The sequence below is a fragment of the Cryptomeria japonica genome, chromosome 3, assembly GCF_030272615.1.
Source record: "Cryptomeria japonica chromosome 3, Sugi_1.0, whole genome shotgun sequence".
In the NCBI taxonomy this organism is placed as follows: domain Eukaryota; kingdom Viridiplantae; phylum Streptophyta; class Pinopsida; order Cupressales; family Cupressaceae; genus Cryptomeria; species Cryptomeria japonica.
The window spans coordinates 892,857,232-892,861,109 of record NC_081407.1 but is presented as its reverse complement, the minus strand read 5'-3'; the positions used below and the strand labels follow the sequence as shown (position 1 = coordinate 892,861,109).

The 3,878-nt window shown below is 34.9% G+C and overlaps 1 protein-coding gene across 1 annotated transcript; it reads right to left on the bottom strand.

Annotated features, from left to right (window-relative positions):
• Window positions 1-516: 516 nt before the first annotated feature.
• LOC131874420 (cucumisin-like) lies at window positions 517-3,443 on the bottom strand. Its single transcript, XM_059217794.1, has 5 exons — window positions 3,358-3,443; window positions 1,254-1,365; window positions 1,088-1,144; window positions 987-1,005; window positions 517-848 (listed from the first exon to the last, which is right to left on the bottom strand). The coding sequence occupies exons 1-5, from the start codon at window positions 3,441-3,443 to the stop codon at window positions 517-519; spliced, it is 606 nt and encodes a 201-aa protein (XP_059073777.1).
• Between the last annotated feature and the right edge of the window lie 435 nt (window positions 3,444-3,878).

The following is a 3,878-nucleotide window of genomic DNA, read 5'->3' as shown; positions in this document are numbered from 1 at the left end:
ATCAAGTTGGACTCTATATGTGTCAACCTTGTAGATGATTGATAGCCACATATAGGCTTAGTCAATAATATGACTATACTGGTGGCATTAGAAGGGTTAGAGGTGGCAAATTTGAGAACTTAATTGTAGCATTAAGTTTCTCAAATTTGTATATATATAGAGTAGATTTCCCTCTTTTGAAAACAAGGCGAGAACAATTTTTAAGATTGTTGTAACTCTGTAATTCCTGAGAATCAATACGAAAGACTAAATTTGCCTATGATTTTTTATTGGTATATTTTTACTAGGTTTTTCCACGTAAATCTGTGTGTTATGTGCTATTGTTCTTCTTTGCAAATTTTATGCACTTGTTATTTTTCTCATAATAGCTACATGGCAATGCACCTAATAGAAAATCGTAACAACTTGACTTTTAATTTCCACATTGAATGATTTCTTCTGGTTGGAGGATGTGAAAGTGAGTGTATCTGGTTCCACTGTCATGTTCATTCCGAAAGGTGCCTCTATTTTGGCTTGCTAGGTAGATTTTGCAGGTCCTACATTTGTAACTGTTCTTAGAAATTGAGCCAAAAAGGGCTCACTTACATTGCCAATAACCATTATAGAAGGATAGTTAAGCTCCCATACTCCGTTGTTAGATAAATTTGAAGAACACACGATAAATTCTCCTGTCAGTAAACGTAAAAATGTTTCATTGTATCCTTGGCTACATAGCATATTGATATAAGAATCTACATTGGTGTCATACACAAGCCCCAGATTGATGGCCTTGAAAGGATTAATCTGCCCTGCACCATATCCTAATTCTGCAGCTTCATTGCCATCTAATGTTGCATCCAATGTTGATGCTGTAGCAACAAATTGAAATTGTGAAGATAAGAAAAATAAAATGAATGTATAAATTTTTTGGGTAGTGAAATGGATATGCATCTGTGGTCATGAGAGCGGATTTGATGGCAGCAGGAGACTAGTCAGGATGAAATGACATAACATAGGCAGCTGCTCCTGTGGCATGATGGCATGTCATGGCTGTTCCAGATATTATGTTAAAATCCACTACTCTTTTGTCCAAAAGATCCATGCTCACTGGTGCAGCATTTGACCAAGCTCCTAGAATATCTACACCTGGTGCAGTGATGTCAGGCTGTCAAGAAAATATGATGTGAATAGATTAGTGTGGTAGTTAGTAAGAGCCATATATCTCCCTTGGAAAGGGAATTTGAAATTCCAATCAGATATTTTAGTTTTCTTACCTTCAAATGATCTGGTGTGATTGGGTTGGGTTCTTTAGATGAGAATGAAGCTACTATAGGTGCAGGTAAATCATTCGTAGCTACACTTTTTGCTATACTTGCAATAGGAGACCTAGTAAAATGTACAGGAATTTAAACATAAGACGCCTCTTAAAGCATTATTTTATTTAAAATTTTCATACAAACATATACAAATGGTTTTATTGAAGTAGCCATTTTAGAGCTCTTTGAAAATAATAAAAAGATAGATTTTTGTTTCAAATTCTTTTGTTGTATCATAGATATAATGTTTCTAAATGTGAACATTTTTTCTATTTTTTATTGTTGGTGTTGAATAGAATTCAAACTTTTTAATCAATTTTAAATGAAAATCTTAATAGCTCAATTGTTTTTGGATTTCATTGTGTGTGCCAATTTTTTAACATCAACGTTTTGAATCACACTTCGTGATTCATCATCAGGATGAGTAGGAAAACCAAGGAGATGAATCACTCCAGTGTGATTCCAAACATTGATGTTAAAAAATTGGTACATACGATCAAATCTAGAAACAATTATTATACATTAGCATGGATTGTGGAAACTTGATAGCACTTATCTTAATAGTCGGATGATATTAGAGAGTTTTGCATAAAAGAGTTTCAAAAATAAAAATGAATTCAATTATTCTAAAAGTTTTAATGATAGATATGATTAGATGTATCTTCTAATATTTTAATAAACCATATATAAATATAAGCAATTTGTAAAGGTTTTGTATCAATTAAATCATGAATAGTTTAATGCTATAATACTCCAAGCAGTTTGGACAAAATTATCTTTTTAATATGTTTGCGTACTAAATATTTGATTATGTAGTGTCATAAATTGTACACCCTCGCTAGGGTGGTACAATTTCATGCTTAGGTTAGCGCCTGCCTTAGTGTGTCTTGCATCTTGCATTTCTAATTCCCCTTTTGCATTTAATTAATTAATTTAATTAAATCTAAGGTCATGTTTCATCACTTTACATGTTCTAAAGCTGGGCCCTTTAACCTAAGTGTGCCCCTTTTCATCTTATTCCTCCAATGAATCATTTAGTCATAAACCCTAACTATGTCTTATTTTGATTGTTTAGGCCCGATTTCGATTATCAAAACATCTCGAAATCAACTATAACTTTGCGACATGCTTAATACTATCATATCTAACGGCCCCAAAAATTTGGTGAAAAGTTGGTCCGACCGTGGTGGGAATGCACATAGTCTGCGGTTTTCCCCGAAATTTTGGGAGTACAATCCTATGATATAATAATGCTTAACCCCAAAATATTAGCGGGAAATTCAAATCCTAGGTCAGCCTAAACATGAAATTAAGATCTAGGGTTTCATATTTAAGAGCTCTCTTTCTTCATTTGAAAAGGGTCTTCTTCTAAGAACCTAAGAGAACGTTTTTGGAGCATTAGAGCCTTCTTTGCAGCGAAAGAGTAGATCTTAGAAGTCTTCAACAAAATTCAACATTCATCCATCGAACATTCATCAAGCATCATTTACTCAATTGGGGGCTTTTGAAGATGTAGAAGAACAATAGGAGACCATTGACTAACGATTGGCTTGTACCTCTCCCTTGGGGTTTGGTATGGTTTCATGTTGTTTTCATGTCTTTGCATAAGCTTCATTTTGATTCACATTCACACTTTAAATCATTTTGCATTGTGAATTTAGAGCATTTATTTTGTCAATTATAAGCAATTAGGGTTTACTCTTTAGGGTTTCTCTAGGTTGTTTACTTTCATTCTTAGGATCTTGCACACACAAAAGGTTCTTGCACACACATTTTTAGTATATTATCAACTATTCATGGAGGTGAAAATCACCAACACGGGGGTTTGAATAAGGCAAAACCCTATATAGCCATCCCAAACCCTCTTTTTCCGCTTTAGGAACAAGTTCGGATCTGAGTGTTGTTGGAAGTTTCGGGACCGGAAGAGCACACAGGGATAGTTCTGGGTTGCAGATGTTGGCATAAACCCCAAGAAAAAGGGTGTGGTTCCCTGGAATTTCCTAGGATAGTGGCATGGCACCATGGTCCTGCCCTTTGTTAGCAGGACTTGGAAGAACAACACTTTGCAGTCTCAACAATCCTTTCTGTCAGTTTCAGCTCTAGAATTGCAGAATCAGGATAGTGGCGTGGCACCTTGGTCCTGTACATTGCTTCTCAGATTTTAGACACAAGTGCACCTCTGATTTTTCCTTCTAATATGTCTTTTGCAGCAGTATATTAGTTGTTCTTTGATCTGCATTCTCAGATTAAGATTTGTTTGCTTACTTGTTTTCTAGGTTAGATTGCATTTGGCGTCATTCTTCTCTCTCAATTACAAAAAAGGAATAGAAAACCTAAGAGGTAATCCATGACTCTCTCTTTCTCATAAGAAGTAGCCGACGGGCGTTACCTCCGTAGACTCTTTCATATTCCATGAGTGTGTATGAGAGTGGGATTAGGGTTTCCATACTTAGTCTCACTTTTGCTCCTACACATCTTTGGTGAACCCAACGTGAATCCAATTTAATTTTCATTTCATTTCATTGTTAGATCTAGATCTAACTTATTTAATTTTCTTTCAAAACATTTAGAAAAAAAGAGATA